The 27,439-nt window shown below is 47.4% G+C and overlaps 1 protein-coding gene and 2 long non-coding RNA genes across 6 annotated transcripts in view; 1 reads left to right on the top strand and 2 right to left on the bottom strand.

Annotated features, from left to right (window-relative positions):
• Nucleotides 1-27,439, top strand: part of LOC116941657 (uncharacterized) — an 81,940-nt gene that overhangs the window by 45,722 nt on the left and 8,779 nt on the right. For all 4 annotated transcript variants that reach the window (XM_032952962.2, XM_032952963.2, XM_032952961.2 and 1 more), the window contains 3 exons: nucleotides 1,817-2,217; nucleotides 3,326-3,505; nucleotides 14,104-14,259. In XM_032952962.2, coding sequence (XP_032808853.2) covers nucleotides 1,817-2,217; nucleotides 3,326-3,505; nucleotides 14,104-14,259 — 737 coding nt within the window. The remainder of the gene's footprint in view (nucleotides 1-1,816; nucleotides 2,218-3,325; nucleotides 3,506-14,103; nucleotides 14,260-27,439) is intronic.
• On the bottom strand, nucleotides 513-1,934 carry LOC142924321 (uncharacterized). The gene is made up of 2 exons (XR_012941518.1): nucleotides 1,840-1,934; nucleotides 513-1,155 (listed from the first exon to the last, which is right to left on the bottom strand). It is a non-coding gene; the product is annotated as an uncharacterized LOC142924321 (long non-coding RNA).
• LOC142924320 (uncharacterized) overlaps nucleotides 13,540-27,439 on the bottom strand; it is a 38,948-nt gene continuing 25,048 nt past the window's right edge. The window contains exon 2 of the long non-coding RNA XR_012941517.1: nucleotides 13,540-14,238. This is a non-coding gene — a long non-coding RNA (uncharacterized LOC142924320). The remainder of the gene's footprint in view (nucleotides 14,239-27,439) is intronic.

The raw sequence follows: 27,439 nt of genomic DNA on the forward strand, positions 1-27,439 counted from the left end.
TTATGGTTGTACTTTATTGATCCCTAATCTCTGCCATTACATACAATGAAACAAGAAAAGGTTAAAAAAATGTAATACAATACACTATTAGACATTCTAAAAAATAAATAAAAAGTCCATCCTATGTGTTAGTGAATGTTTTAAATATTTTAGGCAGGAAATTCGTTTTCAAATGTAAAAAATGTTTCTGGGGGTAGACCCCCAGACCCCCTGGAAGATTTGGTCCCCCCCAATGTTTATTCCATGGCTACGGCCTTGCTTTATAGGCCTGCCTCTGTGTCTTCGCCTCTCCTGGTGTTTCCACGTTCAACAACCGTTCATCCGATTTGGTGTTCATCTCGTTATGAACATGTCCTCCCTACGCAGGCACTTGAGCTATTGCCACGTATTTTCAGGCTATTCTCTTACATAATCCATTGCAATATGGTGCGAGTCTACCAGGTAAAGACCCACTGAGCAATGTAGCTCTTTTTCAGAAGCGATCTGGCTACAAATGATAGCTCAACAAAGTGGCTTGTCACGTGGAAATTTATATGGTGGGAAAAACCGGAGGACCAAAATCCACGCGACGACGGGGAGAGAGACGCGCAAACTCAAAATGTACAGGCGTCAGGGTTTGGGATCTAACCCATGCCCTCCTGTATACCAGGCTAGGCAGGGCACGTAGGGTGGTTGGTACAATGCCCTGATGTCCCTCTTTGTAGCCCGGTGCCTGAGGCCCTCTCTGGCCTGTGGGCCCCGATGCAAGTTTCAGCAACATGCACACTCAATATCTCTTGGCACCGGTACCGGTCTTGTCCTGCTGTAAATATCTTAAACCCCCACTCACTTTCCACGCCCGGTGCCATGACTTGCGGCAAACGCCCTGGCATTGCTGCTCCTCTGGAAGGCTCGACGGTGTAGCAAAGCCGTGCAAACCTGCGAAGCGCCCGCCTCACTTTGCCATCCGCCGAAATCCGTGCGAATGCGACACCTCCCAGGCCTGGCACGGACCTTTACCACTCCGCCCCACCGAATGAAGGTCTCCCCACAGCCGATGTGCTTCGTGGGGGTTATTTCCTTCTCCAAGTTGGGCAGTGGGGGCTTGGTGGAGGCGAGGAGCCATTTCCATAACGCAGGACACGTGTTCACACGAGGGTTGCCACGTCTTGAGGTCTGAGGGACAACAAAAAACGGGGACATATCATGGGGAGAAAAATAATGTCTCACAGTAGTGGAAGAGCGGTGAACTACTGTACGTGTGCACACATTGCCTTGAGCGGTGCGTTGCTATTACAGTATTATTAACGGCAACTGACGAAAAAAACTTTACTTTTAACGTCCCAGGGAAGAAAAAAAAAGACATATTCCAGGACAGCTACAACAAAAAAAGCGAACGATCCTGGGAAAACACCAGGACAGATGGCAGCCGTACTTCACACTGCAGCAAATGAGCAATGTCAGCATGGGGCAGTGAAACGGCTTGGCTGCTGAGAGTTTTCTGAGAACTGGAAAGTAAAAAGTGAAATAAAACAGTGGTTTTATCTGTAGGAAATAAGCTGGCAGCAGCTACATAAGTTGCGTTACTGTGAATAAGCTCTCCCCCCTCTACCCCCTCCCCCCCCCCTCATGATCTTCCAAATGCCAGCTGCTTGCATTGGAATAACTAGCGTGATGGCTTTGGCACTCCTGTCATGCAAACATAACATCGGTTTGTCTTCAAGGTAGGGCAGCTGCTGCCTGGGTTGCCGTCCCGCCAACAATGGTTGCACTGCGGGGGGGAAAAAAAAAATGTATCGTTAAGAAACTAGAAATGTATCTCGCTCGTTCTGGGCAGGTGCAGCACAGCAGCAGGAGGACCTGAGCCCCAGCAGCGCCACGGAACGGCAGGACGACGAGAGTGCGGATCCAGTCGCTGGCGACGAATGTCCGGACAAGGCGGCGGACGAACCCCCGTCGCCCAAGGCCACCTCGTGCTGCCCGAGACGACAGCGGCGGTGGGGCCGGAGGGCAGAGGGCCGCAACGCCGCGACGGCGGCGCGGAGAGACTCGGGGGCGGACGACAACCTCTACGAGGACGTGGAGAACGCCGTCAGGGGATTGGTTCAGGCGGAGGGGACCCAGCCGACCCCGGCTCCGCGACCCTCCGAGTCGCGGGGTCAAGTGGCCCCGCAGGCCGAGCCCTGCTACGCGGAGGTCCGGAAGAAGACCAAGGAGGGCGGCGCCGTGAAATCGACCGTGGGTGCCGCTTGCGGAGATCCGCGAATCGCGACGCGTGCGACTGCGCTGTGCGACGAATACGCCGCCCTGTACACGCACGCACGGCCGCTTTTGTTAGTCCACCGCAGGGCGAAGGCCTCCTCCAAGCCGTGCGTGCGGGCCATGGCGGTTGTTTGACTGTACCTCGCGACGGTTACAATAACCTCACCACCGTTACGGTGATAATGATGATGCTAATTACGGACAAACTACCCCCGTGACTGACACAGGCACGGGGAGGCTTTCATCCAGCAGTGGACTGACATGTAACTAGCAGCCCGCATGTGACCGTCCGTCCATCCGTCCCTCCCTCCGGACGTGAAAGCCAACCAGCCAGCAAACCTTTTTTTCTGATATAGTATGATAATTTGATGAACAGCTCCTTAATTACCTACATTGTATTTTATCTAATAGCACTTGGCCGTGCATTTGCTCGGGATGCACAGCTGGGCGACATAGAGGGTGGGGGGCAGGACGTCACGTGCACACCACTTGCCTATCCGTGCGACATTTAGCCAGGCAGCTAGCCAGCCAGCTAGCCAGCAAAACGTATTTCTAATATGAGTACGAAGACATTGCCTATGACCAAAATCACGCAGAATGTGCCCGAGCTCTTCACAGCACGTACTGAGTCTGGATAGTATTTGGATGGGTGACTACCAGCATGCCCAAGCAGGTCATCATAGCAGAGGCATTGCAGCTAAAATCCATTGTTGTCTTGTACTTCTATGCTCCCAAGTCAATGCTCCCACGCCTTTTACACCAACCCGAAAGTGTGGTCAAATAACCCCCATGATCTGCACGGGGGAGTGGGGAGGCCCTCATCCAGCAGTAGACTGACACAACCGCCGTACGTGTACAACAACAAAAGCTTGCTGTTAACATTGCCATCAACGGGTTGCGTGTGACATGCAAAGACAGCGCGAGCCAACCAGCTGCACTGCCATCGGTCTTTCGGACCGCCCTTCCACGTGCCCATCGCGCCCCCCGTGTTTACGCACGTACGTATGTTGAACTTCTTCCACAACGTGCGTAGCAAATCGGTCATAACCCAGTGTGTTGTTTTCTTTTCGCTCTGTTGCAACAGCCGAGGGAAAACAAAAAGATGGTGGCGTTCAAGGACAGCAAGGGAGAGTGCCACGGTGATAGTGAAGAGGTGGCACCTCCGCCGCCGGAGAAGACCTGGGCGCAGCAGAGGGCACAGGAGGAGGAGGGGAACGCCCCTGCCAGCGACAGCAATCCGACTGCAAGCGGCAGCGGTGGACAGGTGAAAACTAGTCATTTGGTTTTGTCGTTTGCGCTTTGGTGGACCAACGAGGGCTGGTCTCTCCGGACCCTACGACTGTCAATGTCGGTCGCTACATTTTCCAGCCAGCAAAATTATCCAATAGTGAGTCAAGACAGCCCGGGACACAGCCTAGGGGCGCCACGGTGGCTAGGAGATGTTAACTACCTCGCCTGGTGTACATGAGGTCGTGGATTCGATCCCGACCCCGATGCCTGTACATTTGGAGTTTGCGTGCTTTCCCTGTGGTCGCGTTGCTTTTTCTCCAGGTCCTCCGCTTTTTCCCTCCACGTTTAGAATCGACATGTGTTTCGGGTATTTGGCTGCTATCAATTTCGACATAAGCCACATCAATGAGCCATCATTTGCGGTTAGGTCGCTTCTGAAAAAGAGCTATATAGCTCAATGGGCCTTACCTGGTAAAAAATAAAAATTATCGTATTAGTAGGTACGTACAGGTTAAGAGCAATATATGCCCCTTTGGGTAATCTCCTTCTGTAGACCTGTGGCCAGATAGTCCAGAGTGTAATCAATCTCACGAGATCATGGAAGGTCGGCAGCATTTAGGCTGGCTAGCGCTTGGCATGTGGGTCACCAGGTGTTGTCGACGTGGGGATGGGAGGTGGCCAGATGATACTGGAGTAGTGCCGAGTGCCACCCCTTTGTCGTGTGTGTATGGTGGGGTTTCTCCGGGTTCTCCAACTTCCTCCCAAATTGAGCCCAAAAACGAATTAATTGTTTAAGACCGAAACTGGAAGACTTCTCCACAATTCTGGCAAATCTCCTGATGGAGCTGGTTGTTGTATTCACCAGCGAAACGTCGTACTAGAATTGTAAATGTTGTGGGCTTACTCTTCAACACACCGGTGTGAAATAGTTACTAAATGGCACTTTTTTGACGTGACAAACCTTGCTAAATGAATGTGTCGGGTAGTGGCAGGTTAATGACACATTTATAATTTACGCGATCTCACTCCCAAAAAAGAAACCCTTCATTATTGATCATTAATGAAATTGGTCAAACGTCTCAACATAGCTGGACCCTCCTGAAACATGGACTTGAGACTCAGTTAGGCATTCCTACGCAAATAATTTGGCATTTTACAACATAAAATAATTGACATTATTTTAAATGGCTGCGATGTCTTCACCGTGTTTGTGCCAGGCTAGGTGCACCCACCGTGAGGTCGCATGGAGGCTTGAAAGTTTTCTAACAGATCATAGGACGAACCCAAGTATTCTGGGTGAACCAGGGTGACTACTACGAGATGCATCTATCGCATAGTTGGAATTTTAAAAAAGTAAACAGTACATATTAATACAATTGTGTTCTTCTTTAAAAAGTCACACGTTGCCAGAGACACGTAGTGCTGAAGAAAAAAACTATGGTTGTTGTTGTTGTTGAACTCTGCAGGTAAATTTACCACACCATATTTTGTTGAATCTATGCCAATAGCTCACTTTATGCTCGTGAATATTTGTGCTTGCGAAGTTGGAGAGAATCTGTCTCTTCATACAGCCTTCTTATCCGTGTAAACAAGCCAGATTATAAGTATCTGATAGTGGCTTACACTGGCGTTGTTTACACACGCAGCCTTCGTGGCCTTGACATTTCATGTGGGTCCTCGTGTTTTGAGTCCTTTATTTTTTACATCGCAGCGGATGATTTGGGTCAAATAAAGGTGAATCGTGAAATACAAAGAGGCATTGTGCTGCACCATGCCCAAACGTATATGCTCCCTGCCTTGCACGAACCCGCACTGACAAGCGTGGCTACGTTATGATCAATAACCCCTACAACCCGCGTGGCCTGGGTAGGCCCTCTTCCAAGCAGTTGATTGACAGAAGGGCTACTCACATGCGCGTAGTAAACATCCTACCTATACGAGGGATTATAAATGTTCCCAATTAAGAGTTACGCATGGACGCGGCTTCCTGTGTGCCTACACATCTGACCTGCAGCCCACATCAACTGCTCCACGGTGACAGCAGATTGGCAGTCACCCACAATTGGACTTCACCAAAAGCCAATTACAAGGCAGTTGGGTTTTGGAACGGGAACCTGTAACTGGTAACAGAGTGGCTGCCAGGACACGAGCTCATAAACCGTGAACGTAACAAACAAGACCATAATATGGGTCATCTAGCTCACTTCCAGCACAACAGAAACCCGGCATGGCTTTGGTAAAATCTAATGGCGATCGGTTGGTAGCAACTTGTTTTCCCGAGCACTTTATTTGACCGAGCGGACAGACGTACCGTGTTGAATTATTTACCGAGGACGTCGGGCGAAGGGTATTGAATTTGAGATTAGGCCACAGCTCAATTACCGTGAATCAGGAGGCACGGGTGTGCAATCCAGAGATGTCACCTGAAATATTTATGGATTTATTTTTCAAACTCGGCGCGGTCATTTTTTGCTCAGCGTTCGGAATACGCAGAAACAAAATCGAGGGAGGATGTTTCCACCTTCCCCTGAGAAACAATTATATTATATACGTTAACAAAAAATGTTCAAACACAAAAAAACAATCCAGGGGTTCATTTGGTGTGTTTATGCATGACGAATGGCTGCACACAGATAAATATTTGTATGGTCGTAAATTGTTTTACAAAGTCAGAAATACGGTTTCCAAACTTTTTTCTTCATCTCAGAATTAACAACCGTGACCGCATTAACGTTCAGTGTACAACTCGGATGAGCTCTGGGTTTGACCCCACATTGTTCTGCATGACCTTAAACCAGCTTCAACAAATAATTTGGTGCTGCTGCGTTGGCAGTGCTGCACAAACACAAACGAAAAACACTCTCAAACATCACCACTTAAACCGAAAAAAACTATCTGGCGACGTTTCAGGCAATGATCCTTCATCATTGCACATTTGACCTAGTTAACGCAACACATTCAACTCAGCTCGGTTCAATTGCCGACAAAACCGTCCCCACCCACCCACCCCGTCACGTACGAGCAAAACGTCAACACGAAGGGTGAACGCGCAGCAAAGACAAAGGTCCCCCGTGTAGCCTGTGAGCACACTGATGGGGCAAGTGCTGTTAAGCGAATTAGCACCTATGAAGGCTGGCACGGTACACAAGTGGGGGGGGGGGGAGGTGACCAGCACCACGCCCGACCGCCTTTGTCTCCCCAGTGGCGATGTTTACTACACACCACACCAGGTATTAATTTGAGTCTGGTGGTCGTGATCGGGAATCGAACCCGTACACGGCCAGGATAGAGGGTGTACCCCACTACCACCCCCAACGTGTGTGAATTGCAGACACACAGGGCAGCGGTGGCGCGTGGTGCTCAAAGATATTTGAGCTATTTGTACAACGCGCTTGCCGACTGTCAATCCGTGTGTGTGTGTGTTGGCTGTGTAGGCATCGGCAAGGTAAGGTAAAAACAACGAGCCTACTTTACCCTACCTTTTACCTTACCACAATACAATCACTCTACCCTACCTTTCACCCTTCAGCAGGTAAGGTAAAAGGTTCAAAGCAACGAGCCTACCTTTATCCTACCTTTTACCCTTACCCCATACAAATTACCAGATCACAGGGTAATTACTGGGGTACTACTACACATGAACAAGGTTTATAACAGGTAAATGCTAGGTAGAGCGCTTTATTCATCTATAGAATACTCTCGATTCCAATTTTACACGCTTTCTTTAAACTCACTCTGTTGTCGTATCTTCAAATCTTGTAACTCAATTTTAACCCACTTCCCAATGTGGTATCAACTGCAAACTTGGTATACTTATGTCATACTGATGATAATACTATATTCTATCATTACAAATAAAATAAAAAATATTTGTAAACATTATTTTGTATATGTTATGTTGCGGCTTGGGTATAATTGTCCACTGTCAACTCACGTTGGCCACGGCCCCTTACGTTGTGGCGAGTTTCGGGGCCACTATCCTGGAGTCGTGAAGTTCTTCCATTACTACTAGTACATTTCATAACAGCGTGTTTTTAAAAAAAGTTTTAAAAAAATATTACTTATTAAATGAAGGCCACGGACTGCGCCACAGAGTTTTTAGCGGTAAACAAGGCACCGTATTTACCGGGTTAATACTTCGCGCTACCTTTACCCTACCCTTTACCTTACCCCTTGGCATGTCGACACCTTTACCCAGTTTACCTGGTAAAATGGTAAATTACCTTGCCGAGGCCTATGGCTGTGTGTGTTGTTGACCGTGTGTGTGTTGACCGTGTGTGTGTTGGCTGTGTGTGTTGTTGACCGTGTGTGTGTTGTTGACCGTGTGTGTGTTGACCGTGTGTGTGTTGGCTGTGTGTGTTGTTGACCGTGTGTGTGTTGTTGACTGTGTGTGTTGGTGACCGTGTGTGTGTTGTTGACCGTGTGTGTGTGTGTTGGCTGTCCATGTGTTGTTGACCGTGTGTGTGTGTGTTGGCTGTGTGTTGTTGACCGTGTGTGTGTTGTTGACCGTGTTTGTGTTGGCTGTGTGTGTTGTTGACCGTGTGTGTTGACCGTGTGTGTGTTGGCTGTGTGTGTTGACCGTGTGTGTGTGTTGACCGTGTGTGTGTTGTTGACCGTGTGTGTTGTTGACCGTGTGTGTTGTTGACTGTGTTTGTGTTGGCTGTGTGTGTTGTTGACCGTGTGTGTTGACCGTGTGTGTGTTGGCTGTGTGTGTTGTTGACCGTGTGTGTTGTTGACTGTGTGTGTGTTGTTGACCGTGTGTGTTGTTGACCGTGTGTGTGTTGTTGACTGTGTGTGTTGTTGACTGTGTGTGTGTGTTGGCTGTGTGTTGTTGACCGTGTGTGTTGTTGACCATGTGTGTTGTTGACCGTGTGTGTGTGTTGGCTGTGTGTTGTTGACCGTGTGTGTTGTTGACCGTGTGTGTGTGTTGGCTGTGTGTTGTTGACCGTGTGTGTTGTTGACCATGTGTGTTGTTGACCGTGTGTGTGTGTTGGCTGTGTGTTGTTGACCGTGTGTGTTGTTGACCGTGTGTGTGTTGTTGACCGTGTGTGTTGTTGACTGTGTGTGTGTGTTGGCTGTGTGTTGTTGACCGTGTGTGTTGTTGACCATGTGTGTTGTTGACCGTGTGTGTGTGTTGGCTGTGTGTTGTTGACCGTCTGTGTTGTTGACCGTGTGTGTGTGTTGGCTGTGTGTTGTTGACCGTGTGTGTGTGTATTGTTGACCGTGTGTGTGTGTGTTGTTGACCGTGTGTGTGTGTTGGCTGTCCGTATGTGTTGTTGACTGTTAACCATGCGTGTGCGCTACGTGAATGCGAGTTGACCGTCTGTTGACTGTGTGTTGTTGACTGTGTGTGTGTTATTGACTGTGTGTGTGCTGTTGACTGTGTGTGTGTGTTGACTGTGTGTGTGTTGTTGACTGTGTGTTGTTGACTGTGTGTTGACTGTATGTTGTTGACTGTGTGTGGTTGTTGACTGTGTGTGTGTGTTGACTGTGTGGATGTTGTTGACTGTGTGTGTGTGCTATGTGAGTGCGTGTTGACTGTGTGTGTGTGTTGTTGACTGTTGTGTGTGTTGTTGGCTGTGTGTGTGCTATGTGAGTGCGTGTTGACTGTGTGTGAGTGTGCTATGTGAGTACGTGTTGACTGTGTGTGTGCTATGTGAGTGCGTGTTGACTGTGTGTGTGTGCTATGTGAGGGCGTGTTGACTGTTGTGTGTGTGAAATGTGTGTGTGTTGACTGTGTGTGTGTGCTATGTGAGTGCGTGTTGACTGTGTGTGTGTTGTTGACTGAGTGCGTGTTGACTGTGTGTGTGTGTTGTTGACTGTGTGTGTGCTATGTTAGCGCGTGTTGACTGTGAGTGCGTGTTGACTGTGTGTGTGTGCGCTATGTGAGTGCGTGTTGACTGTGTGTGTATGTTGTTGACTGTGAGTGCGTGCTGTGTGTGTGTGCTATGTGAATGCGTGTTGACTGTGTGTGTTGTTGACTGTGTGTGTGTTGACTGTGCGTGTTGACTGTGAATGCATGTTGACTGTGTAGACATGTATGTCGCTGTGCTGTTGTATGGGGAGCGGTGGTGCAGCGGTCAGCCCGCTGCGCTACGAACCCGGCCAACCCGAGTTCGATTCGCACTCACGGCCAACACCAAGTGACGATTTTCCGAACCGGTCCCAGGCTGGGCCTCCTTCCCTGGGTCGACTCAGCCTCAAATGAGTACCTGGTGCGGTGTGTCAAACATCGCCGCTGGGGAGACAAAGGCGGTCGGGCGTGGTGCTGGCCACCCACCCCCGTCGTGTGCCACAGTGCCGGCCTTCGTAGGTTGCGGCTCGCTAACAGCACTTGCCCCGACAGTCTTGTTGAGGCTACACGGGGGATCTTTGTCTTTGTGTGTGTGCTGTTTGCGCACGATGTGTTGCGGTGTATGTTGGCCACGTGTGTGTGCTGGTCAATGTGTGCGTGTTGACTTGTGTGAATGTAGCGTTTGGTCGACAGTGTGTGTGTGTACGCCACTGACTGTGCATGTTGGGGTGTGTGTGTGTTGTTGATCATGTGGCATATTGATACCAACATGGGGGTTCACGTGGGATCGCCAGCTCTCGGACTGAAGCTATCCCTAAAGATGTTAAAAAGGACATTTGAAAGAAAATAAATGACAAAAAAATATATATTATTCCGGAATGCTTTCAATAGTCACCGGGGAGATCGATGCCAATTCCTGGTAAGAGATTCCTGGCCAAATCCAGGAGGGGTTGCCAAACCAACTCATCGGTTCAACATTTAGTGCGTCTCTTTAAATAAGCCCTATCTAGAAATGGCCCGGACACTTAACAAACAAAAAAAAACAATATATGGTGGCTACGACGCCCTGTTTGGGGAAAGACTTGGAAGGGGGGGACCAGGTCCCAACTTGCGAGCAAAGACTCCATGCGAAGGACTTAACAAACGCACGCGCAATGCAATGCAGATAAACAGCCCTTGGTTTGCGCGGTGTGCCCCACAACCACCACCACCCCTCCCAAAAAAAAAACCTCACGAGCCATTTCCTGTCGATACGCATTGTACCTCGAACCCGAGCGGCTGGATAGAGCCGGTTCTGGCCACCCACTCACCCGCCACCACCACCATCCTGTAACTACAACTCTGCATGCACCCAGCGCCATGTGTGGCTGTTTTGCAGGACCCAATCGTATTTCACGTCGAGCTTATTTCATTATTTATCACTCCCACCCTACCACCACCCCCAAACCACCCGGCCCGCTGGCTATCGCCGCTTGCTAATAAATGTTAAGTTTTTTTTTGCTCTCTCTCTCGATATAACTTCCCCCGCAGCCCGCCTAATCGTCCCTGTTCTAAATCCACGCTTGTGTCCATGCCAATGTGCACTGGAAATACCCCAACATTTGAAGCTCTTATAAATAACTGACTCCGCAAAGAAATAACTCCCAACAGTCCTGTTTTTTTTTACTTTCCAAAACTTGTCTTTAGCTTCACTGCCAAAGTATCGCGGAGCCTGCGTCGTCGTTTATATGATGTTGTCAATACAGTGCCGGGAATTATGCTGGCTTTTCTGCGAAGCACGCGCTCGACTTTGGAATTCCCTGCCGTCATTTCTCATCCCAAGTTCCTATATACAGGGTGTCCCATAAGTCTGTAATCGTAGGGAAAATAATACAAAAAAGGCAATGGTAACTTTTTTATTCACAGAACGTGCTCAATATGTCACACCGTTGCTCCTGATACACAACTGCAGACGAAATGAACTCGGTCAGCAAGCACACGGTAAATGGGAGCAGGGGTGATGGTGTTACACGCGTCAATAATGCGTTGCCGCAAATGTTCAATACTGAATTTTCTCCGCGTTGACCAGCACATTCAAGTGCGCCCAGAGATTTAAAAAAAAATCCAGTGGTGTGAGATGATCGGTGCTTCTTGCTGGCCATTCCACAGCCACTGCAGAAACCAAAAAAATACGAATGAGTTATTTTTTCGCTATGATTCCAGACTTATGGGACGCCCTGTATATAACTGTTGCACCTTCAATGGTGCTGTTTGTCGCTGGAAATTTGGTTTTGTGGGCCCGTAAAACATGGATTTAAAAAACACATTTAACTCAATTTAAATACGTTACAGTACTGTGTACGCAGACTCACTGCTCTAAAAGGAGCTGGGGGGGGAGGGGGAATTAGGGAATATTTGATGAAACATCACCTGAAATGTTTTTGCTGCTTTTATAGTTGTGTTATGAACTAATGTGTTGAGTTTTTCTTAGTTGTATTTAGGCACCACTGTCATTGCACTTATGCACCATAAATCATGTACAGTATTGCATGTCTGGCTTTCCACTTAATTCAGTTAAAAACACGTTTTTCAATGCGCACACACTTTTATTTGCACTCAAAGCTAGAAAATAAATTATTTTGACCACAGAATGAATCATTTAAAAGGGGATGGCTTCCTTTCGATACGTTTCATTTTCTCTATGCAAGCCACCCACTTTCATTCGGCACATCAAATTTGATTAATTATAAATAATGTATTTTAAACTTTTGAGTGCAAATAAAAATGTGTGCATTGAAAAACTTGTTTTTAACCTCATGTATTCTTATTTGTATTGTCCTTGTACTTATGCACCAGAAGAACATGGACTGCATGTCTGGTTTTCCACTTAATTCAGCTGAGCCCAAACTATGCTGTACGTTACAAATGCCGCGTATCACGCTATTGGCAAGCAGCGAACAAAAACTCTTTACGGAGTGCAAAGTGCCTTCTGGTTTTTGGCTTAAGAGGCCTTTTAAGTCTCCTTCAAAAGAGGAGATGTTACGACACTGGACTAATTTTACGCACAAATAAGCACGCACTCAGTCCCTTTATGTAAACAATGGTTTGTGATTATTTTAACTTATTTCGCACCATACGTAGGCAACCCTGCTAATCGGAGGTGCGGCGGGGGCGGGGGGGGGATAAGAAAATAAACACAAAAAGCAATGCTAAAGAAATACTTTTTAATTGAGATTTAAAAGTACATAGCTCCCATAGTTTCAACGACTTGGGTCACATTTCAAACTGGTCGTGTGTAATTTCTCCTGGATGACAAATGTCAGAAAATGTACTGGCTGATTTGGCGATATTATACAAAAAAAGTTAATGAATAGTTTACAAATATGTATTTAAATGTAATGACTCCGTCTTTTTTGTTTGTTTAAAACTCGTGTGGCAGTTTCACCACTGCCACACGAGTTTTGCCCACTGCGCCTAATCAGCCAGCTAAGAGGGTTTGGCCTTGGACAATGGCCTTCGCCTGAAGGCCTCAGCGGCAGATCGAGGAGTTGGTGGGGGGCATGTGGAGATGTGCCCACCCCCCACCCCTGATGACCCAACATAATTGCTATTGTACTGATATTTACCAGTGACAATACATTGATCGTGTGATTAGTATTGATTCATGGTCATATTTAAGACAGCTTTACATTTTGGGACTACCCCCCTCCTTCACACAGCATTTTTAGAACAGCCTTGTGGATTTCAGCCTCGACCATGGTCTAAACTATTCAAAACTAGAAACTAAACTATATATTTTATTTTACCAGGTAAAGCCCACTGAGTTGTGTAGGTTTTTTTCAGAAGCGGCCTGGCCACACATGATAGCGTAACGAAGTGGCTTATCATGTGGAAATGTACAGCAGCCAAATACTATTAACGCATGATGTTAATTCTAAATGTGGAGGGAAAAACTGGAGGACCCAGAGATAAATCCACACGAACCACAGGGAGAACATGCAGACTCCGAATATACAGGCTTCAGGGTCAGGATCGAACCCACAGACTCCTGTATATCAATCAAAGTAGTTAACATCTCACTACCGTGGTCTTGTAGGTCCCTGGCCTTGAATTTAAGACTGCCCCATTCCACCCATTTTGGGCACCATGGCTGGTGTGTCACCAATCCATCTGGCTGTTGCTAGAAATAGGGCTTGAGTGAAATTAGCTCCACTGACAAACAAACGCATTCCACTACAGCTTTGGTCATGCCCTTTTTTTATCTGGTTTTAAGCAAGACATAAAAAGCCTAGATGTTTCATGAGCAATTTTATTGAAAAAGAGCATGGCTAATCATAAAAAAACGGTATGAAAAAATATTTAAAACAGCTGTGGTGGCTACTATTCACTTGACTCTTCCCAGTCAATGGGCAACCTGGCAAACATTCAGTGAGAAATTAAGCCCTGGCCAAAGTTGTAGTTTCGAATTTTCAAAAGTGACGATTCTAGGCCCAAACAAAGTCAACAAACCTTCTTGCCCCTAAGTAATAAAAAATAGTGCACCACATATCAGAATTATAACCCTAATAAATATAAAAGCTTATTAATATCTCTCATCTCAACGTTGTCTGCATCTCTCATCTCACTTCCATCTCTGTCTCTTGTGAACATTTCTCCCTGTAACCTCACTCAAGAGTTCATGAATCCACAGAGTTAGGGGTGGGGAGGGCCCCAAACATCATTTCTGCTCATTGACCTCCAGGTGTGCCGGCACCAGCGCCGCACGTGTCAGTGTCAACCCGCGGGCGGGCGAGCGAGCGGGGTAGACGAACGGTGCGACGTTCCGTCGGCCGGCGAGGGCTGACGCGTGTCTCCCGCAGGCGGCGCCGAGGGAGGCCGAGGTCCTGTACGCCACGTTGGAGGAGGCGGGAGCCAAAAGCGAGGAGGCGGTGACGAACCCGAGCGACCGGGCGCCGCCACCCCAGAGGCCACCGTCTGTGCAGCGGCCCATGTTCCTGCCGCGGAACAACGAGACGGTACCAGCTCTCGTGCGGCCCCCTGAGCGCACAGCACACACTGTACAGGAGCGCGAGGGCGGGTGCAGCACCAGGTACTGGGTCGTACGTACGTGTGTACGTTGAACTTCTTTCGCACCCACCGCAGGTAGCCAACCGTACTAATCAGAGGTGCGAGGGGAAGTACAACAAACTAAACACAAAAAATCAGTTCTAAAGAAATTCGTTTTCAATATAGGTTTTAAAGTTCATAGCTCCAGCGGCCTTGCTAATGTTGAAAGGAAGAGCGTTCCAGACGACCGCAGAAGGGCATCTGAAAGTGCGGTGACCGTCTTTGTTTCGATGGCCAGCCGAAAGCCACTGCGAGGATGACCGGATTTCGCGTGATGGTTTATGCTTCTTGACGAGATCAGCGAGGTATTGCGGTTCACTTGTGGCAAGCGCTTTGTGTCTAACGTGTGCGACCTTATAATGCATTCGTTCGGCAACCGGAAGCCAATGCAGCTCAGCGAGAGTCAGTAAGGCCGAGGCGATCTGGGGGAGGCCCAGGACCAGTTCACAACGCCACCAGCACCACCGCCAAATGGCACACGGTCCGGGCTTGGTGCTTGGTTGTGAAGCTCGTCCCTTCCCTGGAACGTCCCCTCGCCTCCCCTTGCGCTCTCCCCTTTTGTATCTCTCGAGCCCCCCTTTCTCGAATCTTCCCTCACTGTTTTTTTTTTATTTCCCACCCAGCCAATCCCTGTCCTTCTCCTCTAACGGTTCCCAACCGTCGCCTCTGGGTTTTCCGCTCTGTTTCCCGCCTATTCCCGTTCAAACATTTTTCCTCCAATCACTTCAAAGCACTGCGTCAGCAATTCTGCTGTGGTTGTCTCACCTGATGACGGTTGCTTGTGTTTCGATCGAAACGTCGTGATCTATTAATTTTCTATCGACGTGACTTTACCGAAAAACAACAAAGAGTATCCTATGATACGTTTTACGCTACAAGGTCCACGATAATCATATCGTCTGCTCTGTAAAATTTCGTCATAGTTAGGGAGCACAGACATGGGAGCATAGAACTACAGTACAACAAAGGTGTATGCCTACAAGATAAGTGCTGTTTGGGATTTTTTTGACTGCCTCTTCCTTTAAGAACACTCACAAAGGGATTTTCTTACACAGCTGACTGTAGTGTTGCTAATTATAGAACACAATATCAACCCATTGACACATCTAACTGCCAAACGCATAATTTTCATTGCAGAACGTGTGCGTCACCGTGCACGGATCACCTTATACACGAGGGGGAGGCACCTGTGGCCCATGACTTAATTTCACACGGCCCAAGGCCACATGAGGCCTCCCCATCCAAATAGGCTGCAAATAATATTTAACCCTTCACTGCAAGCATCTTAGCCCTCCGTACTGGTCAGGTACTCGAGGCAAACATTGTCGATCTGGAAACACCACGGCTCTAATTTTAGCGCACTCGGTTAACGGTACAAATCAGACGCAATTATTGTTTGCGTTATTACTAGATAAATACCGAGGTGTGTTCGTGTGTGGTCCTATGAGGCTCTCAGCGATGATGACTGCTCTCAGGAGGTGCCTCACCCCCTGATATACAGAATATATAGTGCATATGACTGTGTGAGCAGTAAAATTGTTAAAGTGCCGAGTGTGAACAAGAAACATGCCTTTAACCTGTGTGAGCCGCTTTAATACACGTGTTTCTCCGTCTGTGCCTCAGCACAATTTCAAGCGTTGTGTCTCTCGTTTTATTTCATCGCTCACGTCCATATTTGCGATCCGCGTGCCATGCCAACAGACGCACCATTACCGTATTATGCATACATTCAACGTGTCATCCCACGGGCACATTAATACCTTACTATTCATTGTCATTAACTTCAACTTTCGGAGGTATAACGGTCGAGTATGAATAATACAAAATCGTGAGCTGGCAGCGGCTTGAGGAGGCCCTCATCCAGCAGTGTATCGATCATGGCGGCCGCTGCTGCTGCTGCAGATGATGCTCTATTGTACTGCATCTTCTCTCGGTAAAATGTGCTTTCTTTATCATTTCGTCACTCCCATGAAAGAACGCTGAACAACGGCGGGGACAAAATTTTGGAAACATTTTACAATTGGGACATCAATTAGTCACCCCGTGTAGAGGCAGGTGCATGAAGGCCAACAAATAAAAGTGTCAATAAGGACACATTGCATGGCTCTCACGTTAAACAGACGTGGCGCTGTTTACCGAATGTGACTGGGAACGTGGTAAAAGAGAGGGGGTATCTTTAAGACATTTTATGATGTACGACTCATGTTTGAATAGTAAACAGGCTCGCAACATTGTGGCAAAGGACAGAGGATTAAACTTTGTGCACGGCTGGGTGAATAGCAACTCGTATACAAGTCTGTGTCCAGGTAAGTTCGCCAGGAAATTTCCTCCGTTGAATCTGTAGAGCTGGAGATGAGAAGTTTGGTTACTTGTGAATTTCTGGCTCACGAAAAGCCCGCAACTGGCTCGAATCGCAATTGCACACAATGATCAGCCATTGCGGTGGCGTTTCATTAACAAACCGAGACAAAATGCCCACGGTTAGTCAGCTCACATGTCTGCTTATAATGCACTCAGCAGCCACCTCTTCTGTGAACGATGAATAATCCTACGTGTGTAACCATTCGCGTACCGACCGCACGGTGCAATTGAACACGTAGGCTTTGGGGATGAGTGTTATCCATCATCTTACTCCGTTTGAGACCGGAAAATCGCCTGAGGAAGCTGTGTTTTTTTTATTACACGCTTTTTATTAACTCAGTCTGTCTGTTGTTGTTGTATCGTCAAATCTTGTAACTCAATTTTAACCCACTTGCCAATGTGGTATCGACTGCAAAATTGGTATACTTATGTCATACTGATGACAATACTATATTCTATCATTACAAAAAACATATTTGTAAACATTATTTTTTTTATATATGTTTCGGCTTGAGTCTAATTGTCCACGGTCAACTGACGTTGGCTGTAAATCACCACGGTCCCCTTACGTTGTGGCAAGCTTCGGGGCCACTTCCTGGAGTCGTGGAGTTCTGCCATTACTACTAGTACATTTCATAAAAGCGTGCTTTTAAAAAAGTTTTTTTTTTAATATTACTTATTTGTAATCGCCAGGGAAAACTTCGCAGTACTCAAATTGTAAATGTTGTGGGTTTACTGTCCAACACAAGCGGTGTGCTGAAGTAGTCACTAATTGGCAAGTTTTGTTCACGTGACAAACCTTACTAATTGGCTGTGTCAGGTGGAGGTGGGTTTACCACACGTTTATATTTACGCGATCTAACCCAAAAAAACCTCATTATGCAGAATGTGCACCGTACATGAAACCATTTCCGAGTTTGATTTTAAACATAGTTGAAAATGGGCCGATAAATTAAAACGTATTCAACATGAATATGTATGCATATGTATGTTGAACTTCTTTCACACCGTACATAGCCAACCACTCTAATCGGAGGTGTGGGGATCTAGATCACAATTATCGCCTTTATGAACCCCATTATTCAGCAATCATATGATACGTAACAAAGTGCAATGTAGTGATACATAAGCACGAATCACACATTACATAATTTGTATGAAAATGAACACGACCCTTCGGGGCCGTCCATAAATGACGTCACGCACCTGGGGGGGGGGGGGTCAGAGATTTGTGACGATGTGTGACGAGGGGGGGGGGTTGAGAAATGTGACGTCACATCAAAATGCGCAACTTTAAATAAATATAGACAACACGTGACTTTACCGAAAGAACCAAGAATACGTTCTACTTAATTAAATAGACTTTTTAATAAATATTTTCTCCTACAACATCAGAGTGCAGCGGCACATTGAATACGCGCTACAATGACAACAGTTTAAAAGCGATTTGAAGCGTGTTTTATTTTTGGTGGGGGGGGGGGGGCAGATCTTTGTGACGTCATATTTGAGGTGGGGGGGGTCTGACTTTTTGTGACGCCGTGTGACGAAAGGTGGGGGGGGGGTGTTAAAAAATCATCCAAAATCGCGTGACGTCATTTATGAACGGCCCCTTATAACAAACACAGCCGTTCGTTGCTGCCCGTAATGTCGGCCTGCTGTGTAACTTTCATGACGGGTGCGTTCGCGAATGTTTTTTTTTTGTGTGATCGGTGGCGAAAGTCCAATTTCCCTTTGCAGTCGTTGAAGTGCCAGCAGGTCGGAGGGACCCAACGAGCGACCACGTTTGCCGAGTGTTGTTATTTTTGTTTGGTGAAAACATTTTTTTGCAACTTTTACGCACGAGGCTGTTGCAGAGTATCACAGGCACTCTCGAGCGAGTGCAATCGTTGCAATGCAAACATAATATTTAACAGATGTGCATACTGTGTGCGCGTGTGTGTGTGTATATATATTCACGCAGAGCGTAAAAATCAACGATGGGAAATGGCCATTGGTCTAGAAGTCTGTGATAATTACAGGGTGAGCTCTGCAGAACATGGTTTACGATTCGTGTCGCAATGGTGTCGCGATTCTACAATAAATTATGGCATTATAAGGCCCACGAAAACCACATCGTCTGTTTGGCAAATTAACGTTATCGCCACGGTTATCGTTGCTTGTGACAATGAAACAAAAACTTTTTTTTCCCCGTCAAAAATATTTATAAAATAACAATCGTTCATTTGCCTAAGTAGTCATTTCCCTTTGAATTAATGTTGCACAACAATTTTTTCTCGAGTAATTAACTGCACGTGCACTATATATTTTGCGTTATCAGTATGAAACGTCACAGTGACAAAAATCTGCAATCGAAGTCATCTTTCTGTGTACTGGAACTACACAACGGCACAAATCAATACATTGACAAGGCGATGAGAAATCGATATTGCAATACTTGTCGGGTCGCGAAAATATTATATCGTATCATAGGGGCCGTCCATAAATGACGTCACGCACCTGGGGGGGGGGGGTCAGACATTTGTGACGATGTGTGACGAGTCGGGGGGGTGTTGAGAAATGTGACGTCACGTGAAAATGCGTAACTTTAAATAAATATAGACAACACGTTCTACTTAATTAAATAGACTTTGTAATACATGTTTTCTCCTACAACATCAGAATGCAGCGCCACATTAAATACGCACTACAATGACAATAGTTTAAAGCGATTTGAAGCATGTTTTATTTTTTTTGGGGGGGGGGTCTGACTTATTGTGACGCCGTGTGACGAAGGGGGGGGGGTAAAAAAATCGTCCAAAATCGCGTGACGTCATTTATGAACGGCCCCATACCGTGAAATACAATGGCTCGGACAACACGAGCTACAGTGGACGTGGGTACCTCTTAAACCCAACTACGCACTTCACAGACTTCCCTACACTCTCTCTCTCTCTGGGGGGCTGTTGATGCAGCTGAGCCCCCCCTAATGCCACCTGGGGCATCTGTGTGACGGCGTGGAAGGGAGAAGCAGACGGTGCATCATCACCACCACCACCATCATCACCACCACCATCACCACTACCACCATCATCACCACCACCACCATCATCACCACCACCACCACCATCATCTATCGCAGCGCCTAAGTCCCTGTGACATCGCACTTGGTGCCCGGTTTGCTTCTGCAATGCCGCGCTATTTCACAACGCGTGCGAACGAGGGGGGGGGGCGAGTCTAGGTGGCAGTGGTGAGCCGTCTCTGCAACAGCTGTCACCGTTTCGGCCCGCTCAGCAATGTTTGCCTGCATGTCCGCTGACTCGGCTGGTTTGCCGGATTTGCCCCGGGGGCATCAATGCGAATCCAACATTGCTGATGAGGGCCACTTTTTCTCGTCGTACGCCAGAGGCGATCTGGAATCATTGTATAAGAAGAGGTTTTAGCCTTTCTGGTTCGGACACCAAACATAAACCTTTTTGCAAGGAACCGTGTCTGCAATTAACCACGCGTGTGGTGAACATGCAAACCAAATAAACATACTCTGGTGATATATGCTTTGTCTTTGAAACGGTTTGGTCTACACCAGAGACAGCCTTCTTTGTAACAAAGGACAGAGGATCACAGAGGATCATACTTTGCCTCGTCTCAACCAGTGTTCGACCATAGAACGCCAAAAGGCGAACAGCACAAAGACAATACATACAGGATTCGCACGGAGACCCATAGACTCACATAGAGACCCCTATGATTAGAATCTTTTTTTCATACTGGAGAAATCCGATGAGCTATGAAGCTCTTTTTCACAGATGTCCGGCAGGGGCGGGTCAGAAAGTTACCACACCAATACAAAAAAGACACACAGAGACCCATAGACTCACACAGAGCTGCATACTCTTACGGAGACCGACAGATTCACAGAGACCCACAGATTCACACAGAGACATAGACATGCAGAGGCCCATAAACACAGAGAGCCATAGACTCACATACAGACTCAGACTCACACCGAGACTCATACTCTTACGGTGACCGATAGATTCACATAGAGACATAGACACACGCAGAGGCCCATAAACACAGAGAGCCATATACTCACATAGAGACCCCGCAGACTCGCATAGACCCACAGACTCACAACATATACCCATGTAGACTCACATAATTGGTCTTTCTGTCATATCGTCGATGACATCATTGGTGATCTGTCCCACGCCTGGCACACACGCGAGACTAGCCCTAATTCGGGAATAGATCCTCTTTCCGCGGACAATCGCAGGCCTCGGGCGTGCAAGGGGATCGCCGTTTCGCAGGTTGCACGTGACGTTGCTACCTCTGGGTTGGGGATCTCTCCACTCTCGGCTCCTCCATTCGCTGCATAGTCATACATTGTCAACCCCGTATCAGTGCCCTACCTTATTACAGACCATTTCAGACCTTATTGGTCACCCTGTGCCATTGTAAATCTCAACGTTCATCCTACAAAGTCTCATCACAAGGGAGAAACATATTGAAAACATTTATTTTGCCCGTATTGAAACGGCTGTACGCCTATGGACCTTAAAACTCAATTTCCCTGTACAAGAATACGGGTAAACCGTATGGGTTGACAGGTATATACAGGGTGTTTTAGAAAGATGGACACAATTTAAAAGCAGTATATTTCACGATAGCAACATGTTACAATTACACAAAAAGTTACAAACGTTTTAATGAGTTATCAAGTTTTTTCTAAACATTTTATAAATGCTCTATGTGCCCTCCACCTGCTGTACGGACAACATTGAGACGATAACTGAATTCATCCCAAACGCCTCTCAAAGTGTCTTCTTCCACTGAAGTCACGGCTGCCGTGATTCTGTTTTTGAGGTCATCCAGATTAGTCGCTAATGGTGGCACGAAAACAAGGTCTTTGACGTATCTTCACAAGAAAAAGTCGCAGGGTGTGGTGATGTCTGAGGATCTTGGGGGCCAAGAGTGTAGCGCCAAGTCTAGCGGTCCCGTGGGACCTATCCAACGTTGAGGCAGTGCGTCAAGCGAATGACTGAGGCTAGGGGCTGTTTGTGCGCTGGGAGAGACATCTAGCGGTAATCATTTGAAACTCTATGCCCCGCCCTCTCTATGCCCCGCCCTCTCTATGCCCCGCCCTTTCAAGTGGTAAAAGTTTAATTCATGGGCGGTTCGTGGTTGCAGAGATATAGCGATTTCAAATCGAGTCCATTATTTTCAAACACCATCCCTTTGTGGATTGGCCTTCTGCACTGCAAACGACCACGAGCTATACAGTATGCCCTCCCCAGATGTGCACATAAATAACACGTGCGAGCAGGCCTCTTTTTCTCACCGGATATTTTCCCGGTCACTGCTAGATTGAGCAATGCGGTGCGTGACTTGTAGCCGCAGCCATAGATCTGGCTGAAATTACGCCCTAAATGTAAGTCGATGAACCGGATACATCGTTACGATGGTTATACTGTACTGATTATTCCCGCGATTAAACCAGCATACAGTCCAGTTACCTTAATGTCCTGCCAAAATTATCATTGATCATGTTCACTAAATATAGTGTGCACCCCCCCCCCCATCCCGTTATAAATTTACCATAGTAGTTTACAACACTTTGTCAATCTATTGCTAAATGAAGATCTTTCCCTGCTGTGTCAGTAATGGGGTTTTGTTTTTACCATATTTCACGACAACGTTCAGTGTGGGCTGGTGAAGGGAGCGAGTTGGTTGGTGGTTGGTGGGGGACATAACCGGTTCAGATATTTCTCGCCACTAATTTTAGCCATGGCCGGAAATCGAATGTGGGTCGCGAGGTTTGTCACGGCTGTGCGCTAACCCCAGTGTCGCCACCACTGCGTCATTATTAGCTTGCACTGTTGTAGAATAATAATAGTATTAATAATGGTGTAATGTATAACATGTGCAGCATGTGGTTTTAATCACTTGCTGGGCAAATAGGCGTGTAATGATTCACTGCCACCCGTTGCCACTTGATTTGATGCATTGTTCAAATTCATGGCCAGGAATTCGATGTAAGTACCGGTATTGATTTTTTACTTTGTCCCGTAGCAGACGGTCTCATTTCTATTGTTTATTTTTTTTGTTCGTTAAAGTTTGCACAATGTCGTTCACTCCGTTAGCCTGAACGTGACATTAACTCAAGAATGTGCGCGCACTGCAATGCATCGTGCGTGGTGAGTTTATCATAAGAATATATTTTAATCAAATAATGAATCGTCGTGTCCTTTGTACGTTTCACTACGATGTTCAAAACATTGTTGGCTTTGTATATAGCGTCTGAATACAACCGTCTCAAGACACAGCACGAGATAGTCACAGGCAGAGAAATCCTGGTTGGGGGTTGACTCAGAACCATTATCTCCTGGGGGGCGATAAACGAAATAGCAGGTTTTTTGGGGGAAAGTCAACATATGCTGTCGTATGAATATACTGGGCCCTGCCATAGGAATGTGGCATTTCTACCACTGGCTCATCAGGGCTGTAAATAGGAGATGTGAGAACCAATGTTCCAATTCTCATTTGAGCATACAATCATTTGGACTTTTGAACAATGTACGTATGCTGTTGAATTTCTATCGCACCGTACGTAGCCAACCGTGCTAATGCCTTTTCGTACAGTTCATGGACTCGTTCGTTGTGTTTGCTTCCCGTGTATCCGAGTCGGGAGGGGAGTGGGAAAACCGAGGAAGAAAATGAGGATGAGTTTTCAACTGCGCTGACCCGGTGTTTGACGAGCGCCGGCGAAAAGAACTTCATAGCTCATCGGATTCCTCCCGGTCTAAATATAGATTCCGATTTGTACCCTCCGCTCTGCTGCGATATAAAATGTCACAACGATTATCGCGATAAGGGGTTCCCATGTGTGTGATTATACAGTATTTCGTGTTGGCGCTAGGGGTTGCCACGATATTATTTTTCATGATACGATATAACATGTCACGTTGACGATTATCGCGATATCCCTTTCCCATGGCTTTTTGATTATAGGTCGCATTTTCAGTGGCATTACAATTGCCCTGATATCATTAGTCACAGTACGATAATAATAAGAAGAAAGTCTGACACTATCGGCACCAGTTTCCCATGATTTTGCGATCGTGTTTTGCACGTTTAGTGTACTGCATTGGTTTTGTTGGGCATTACCGATACCTCCAGTACAAATGAATACAATCTTACTTAAAAAGTTGCTTAGCGCAAAATACAGGCCTTGCCCTAAGTCATCTGTTCATTGCAACTTGACAAACGCCTCTAATTATAATATTGTGCACGTAGTTAGTTACACAAGGCGTTATTTAGAATTAAACCGAAATGCAAAACACTACTTTAATGATGCGGACATAGCTGTACAGCAGTGGTTCCTCTTAATGTGGGGCGCACGCATCCCACGGGGGTGCAAGACATTGCCAGATTTGTTTAGAAGGTGTATGTATTAACATTCTAGGTTTGTTTTTCTTTTGACGATTGAAAAACAAAGGGGTTGAAGGGGGCAGTGAAAGTTAAGAACCACCGCTATTTAGTATATATTTAGAACATTAAATATTACTCTTTATTGTGTCATACATATTTAAATCCAGAAGTATAAAACAAAAATTATCTTTGAAATTGCTACAGAATGAAATAAAAAAAAACACGCCATACAATTACCACGATAGCTCACATCGTTCGGTTGTTAATGGTTCACACACAGGACTCAATGCTTCTCTCCTGGTGATTCGATCTCCTGGCGTGCCAGTTGAAATGAGGAAGCTGATTTTAAAAATAAAATCTCCCACTACACCTCTTCAACCCAGCGGTAAAGAGCACAGTCGATCGGCAGATGTGGTGGGGTAAAGTGTGGGTAACTCCCGCCTCTTCCAAAATACTCGACCGGCGTGGAAGAGTAGGCCAACATTCCCTCTCGAGGGGCTCCCCTTCACCTTGCCTCAAGCGGAGGTCCTCCGGCCTTTCGTGACTGCAGGAATCCATACTCTTTGGTTCTTTCGGTAAAGTCACGTAGGTAGAAAAATATATATATTTTAGTAAGTAATGTACCGTACGTAATTGCAGTGCTACACCGACATCACCTTTTGCATTTTGTACGATATTTCGTGGGATATATCGCACAAAATCGCCATATCGCGGCTACCCCAGTTGACGCCTCTGTGTAGATATGGGCGGGTGGGGTGGGTCCGCCAGCTGTCCCAGAGATAGAGCGCGGCAAGCCCACGCCACACAATGGACCTCGGCAGGATAATTCAGCGGAGGCATTGTTGTGCCCTGAGTGCGAACGTCTGCCCGTGGGGACCCCTCCTGTGGATGGTGCTCTGGGGGTGTTTGCCCAGTGGGCGGTGGCGCAGTGGTCAGTCCGCCGCGCGTGGGAAAACCCGGCGAACCGAGTTCGATTTCGAACCCCGCTCGCGTCCCACCAACGCCAGCGCCGATTGATCTCTAAACCGGGAACCGGGGCCCTCCCCTAGGTTGACTCGGCCTCGAGCGAGTACCACGGCGTCGGTGGGTGAACAACGCCACCACCGTGGGGCGTTGAGACGAAGGCCATCGATCGATCGGGCGTGGTGCTTGGCTCACCCCACGTGTGGACCGAGCGGGCCCTCCTAAGGCTCTTCTTGTTGTCGTACGCTTGCCGATGTCGACGCAGAGAGCAGCAACTGCAATTATTTCACATTTCAGGTGGTTCTAGCCCAGATAACCGCGTCAGGAGCAGCGGAATGTGTGTTTCATCCATAATAGGTACTTTTTGGTTTTAGATCGCGAATATATAGACGTGGCGTTAAAACCCGCCACCACCCGACACAGCCAACTAGTCAGGGTTGTCACGTAAACAGAACGTGGTCAATTCGTCACTAGTACAGCACTAACCGGTGTGTGTTGGAGGGCCAAGCCACAACATTTACAATCCGAGTACTGTGCGTATCATCGCTGCATTCGCAAGGTCACTCGCTGACAGCCCTTGCCCCAACAGTCTGTTCGGGCTATACGGGGGCGCGGGGGGGGGGGGACCGTTGACTTTGTGTGTGTGTTTTGCCCTGACTCTCCGGGTCATGCGCACTGCATGGCCAGGCCATGGCCGAGGTGCGGTCCAGGCTGGGTAGAACACGCCAGGCTGGCTGCTGCTGCTCGTGGCCGCCCTGCCAAATTGGACGCGAGAAACCCAAACATCCTCGTCCCCCACGGCGATATTACCGGGATTCCACAACAGACAATGTCCGCCGCACGCGTGACAAGCAGTGTAAACGTTGCGGTAGGCCACGGTTTGTGACTTTAGAGAGAAAATAAATATAAATACGTGTTTTATTCAATTTGCTGATACAGTACTGCTGCTGGCGAGTGGTGCACATTAACAACAGACTCAATGCACTCGTCTTAAACAACACTTCCTTTTTTTAAAGTAACAAATATATATACACAAGAGGCGACGTTTTGGGCAATGACCCTCCTTCATAGCACGTACAATGGCCTATGAAAAAGGTCGATGAGCCGAAGTGTCGCCTATTGTGTTTATATATTTGTTTTACTTTTTAAGGCCACGGTGTTGTACGTTGAACTTCTTTCACACCGTACGTAGCCAACCGTGCTCATCAGAGGTGCCGACGACTGCGTTGAGTTTGTTTAATATGAGCACGGTGGTGTTCTTTAACGTGCGCCCGTGGCATAGCCAGGCGGCGGTGGTGGCTACGCACGTGGCCTGTGATGCAGCAGGTAGCAGCGAGGATTGGTGGATCACAAACAGATGTTGTGAAAACCCCCATGTCGTGGGTGTAGAGGAGCTGCTGCTCGCCAGCAGAAGGCAGTACAGCAAGTGGACTAATCGTCATGTTTCTGTAATGACAATAGAGCCTGCATGCGGTGTGAAGGGACTAGTGGCCACGGGAGGTAATGACAGGGAAGTCAGCCTACAGTACGAACGCACTAGTGGCCACGGGAGGTAATGACAGGGGAGTCAGCTGTGAGTGTGAAGGGACTGGTGGCTACGGGAATGTTCGAGAAGGGGGCGTGGACAGGCGCCGGAAGAGGACGGTGGAGTCTGCCGGTAGAGCGAGCGTCCAGAGTCAGCGAGAATGATCGAGAAGGGAGGCGTGGCCTCGTACAGCAGTTGCATTTAGATGCCGTGTACATTGACATTGTTGTTTATTCCGTTGATAAAGTGAAATCGAATTGTTATTAACCCCCCCCCCCCATACCATTTCAGTTGTGCACCGGAATTTTAATAACAGGTCCCTGCAGGGTGGGCTGGTAGGAACATTGGAATTTTGCGCAATTTTATGACACCCAACAGCACGAGATTTCACTTCGTTAAAGTATTGAAAGGGGACGGACGGACACATTAATCTATTGCAGGCTGGTACACTCAGTTTACAACTTCGTTCCTACCAGTATAAGATGCCCTCGGTGGCGTAGCGTGGCTGGCATGGACCCTGGCGCAAGAAATACAATCGGCCTCCCTGCCCAATTTCCCTCTTAGTCAGGCGCCTGGACCCATCCGGCCCGTGGACTCGCGATGCGGTTGCACCGCCTGCGCACTCAGTAGCTAAATGTGCCGCAAAACTAGACACTTGCGTTACACGTGCATGCATTGTGTCGAATGTATGTTGGAACCTCTTTCGCACCGTACGTGGCCAACCGTGCTAATCGGAGGTGTTGGTATGTGAACTACACAATAGTCGTCACGACTAGCTAGAGCGAATAAACAGCTACTCGTCAGCTCAGCTATATAAAAAAAAATAAACCCAC

The sequence above is a fragment of the Petromyzon marinus genome, chromosome 12 (assembly GCF_048934315.1).
Source record: "Petromyzon marinus isolate PM22_M1 ecotype Great Lakes invasive population chromosome 12, UKy_Petmar_22M1.pri1.0, whole genome shotgun sequence".
In the NCBI taxonomy this organism is placed as follows: domain Eukaryota; kingdom Metazoa; phylum Chordata; class Hyperoartia; order Petromyzontiformes; family Petromyzontidae; genus Petromyzon; species Petromyzon marinus.